The following is a 1,903-nucleotide window of genomic DNA, read 5'->3' on the forward strand; positions in this document are numbered from 1 at the left end:
ACTCGAGGCACTTGTCCCCTCCATTTATACTGGTATATATATATACTCCTGGTAATAATATCATATATTTACAAATATCTGCATATATCCACACCATGGCTGAGGAGAAAGAGAAGCACCACTTCTCCCTTTTCCACCACAAGGAGGAGAACCCATCAGGGGAGGTGGACTACGAGAAGGAGGAGAAGGAGCACAAGCACAAGGAGCACCGCGGCGAGCTCGGCGCCGTCGCCGCCGGTACCTTCGCCATGGTATAACAACTGTAACTACTACTCTCTTCCAAAGAAAGAAAGAACAAACATGTACACATGTATAGAAACATACTACAACAATTTATTCTATTACTATACCAATTTATTTTATTACAACAGCTTGTGCATGGTTCCGTCGATCGTAATACTAGGGGTGGCAATCCAGCTCGTTATTCGCGAGTCAGCTCATGTTCGGCTCGAAATGAGCTCGAGATCAACTCGCTCGTTTGGTAAACGAGCTGTATTTTCAGCTCGTTTAATAAACGAGCCGAACAAGCTAGGGTCTAGGGTCTGCTTGCTTGTCTTCGGCTCGATAACAGCTAAAATACATATATTTTATATTTATATAAATAAATAAATAAATAAATAAATAGTTTAGATCATGTTTAACGGTGCCGATCATCAATTTGAAAGCTCTATCATAAAAAACAAATCGGTAGTAAACCGAGCCGTTTACTACCGATAGTATTCTAGCAAAACTCTATATATATATATATATATAGAATTAGGCTGGAATACTATTGATAGTAAAACGCTCTTTTTGTTATCAAGATTTTAACCTTTGGATGAAAAATTTTAGGGTCAGGATGATATTAGTCGGTTAGAGTTGAATGGTCCCAATAGGGTTGAGTGGTCCTCACTGGGTTATAGTATTTAATCCAATAGTTAGAAATAATGAAAAGAGTTGATCTAAAGGCTAAAAAACTGGTAGCAACAATAGAATTTTGCTACTAATAGTAGCCCATTCCAACTATATATATATATATATATATATATAATATAGTATATTAATATACTGGAATATTAATAGTCAAAACCCCTTTTCTATCAAGTTATTAACGCTTGAAATCAAAATGAAGGTTAGGATGATATATCAATTAAGATTGAGGTCCCTAGGTGATTTTCTCCACTGGTTAATAGTATTTAATCTAAAATGGTTAAAAAATTAAAAAGTTAGAATTTGATCAAAGGCTAAAAACTGTAGCAACAATTGGAGATTTTCTACTAACGTAGCCATCCAACCTTATATAATATATATATATATTTAATATATATAATATATATCATATAATACTATTATATAATCGTCTCAAACCATTTAATACCATAGATTTATCACTAGTCCTTATCGATGAAACAAACCCAATCAAAAAAGAACAAATAAATCACATAATAAATAATAGGGGGTTTATCATTTTGATATAAACGTAAGAACTGTGTGAATCATTTTAATTACAATCTTCAACCTCAATAAAATTTATTGCTCCAATCTTACAATTTATTTAATTATGAGCATTACAATCTTTGATTTAAAATTAGTTTTTTTTATTTAATAAATTTAGGAATTTTTGAGAATTACATGATATACTAGACAAGTTGTAAAAATAACCGACAGGCATTCAAAATTGAATTCAACATTGCATAAGAATCTGCATCTGATTATTGCCGACAAACCACCGGAAATGCATTTGATCTTCGCAACAACCACAAATCAGGTTGGACATCAGCCCAGGACACAACTCAATCAATGTCCAACAGCAGCCCTGGCGACGACAAAATCATAAAGCCCTCCGAACGAAACGATATTTCATGCGATTCGGTGGCTTTTATGCCGTCTGCACAGGCAGAAAGAATCAGCGAAGCCGAGCACC

General features: G+C 34.3%; 1 protein-coding gene across 1 annotated transcript in view; it reads left to right on the forward strand.

Annotated features, from left to right (window-relative positions):
* LOC109705957 (abscisic stress-ripening protein 1-like) overlaps window positions 1–1,903 on the forward strand; it is a 3,368-nt gene continuing 1,465 nt past the window's right edge. Inside the window, exon 1 of the mRNA XM_020226770.1 lies at window positions 1–251. Within this exon, the coding sequence (XP_020082359.1) occupies window positions 96–251 (156 nt within the window). The 5' untranslated portion in view covers window positions 1–95. The remainder of the gene's footprint in view (window positions 252–1,903) is intronic.

This window comes from Ananas comosus, unplaced genomic scaffold, assembly GCF_001540865.1.
Source record: "Ananas comosus cultivar F153 unplaced genomic scaffold, ASM154086v1, whole genome shotgun sequence".
NCBI lineage: Eukaryota > Viridiplantae > Streptophyta > Magnoliopsida > Poales > Bromeliaceae > Ananas > Ananas comosus.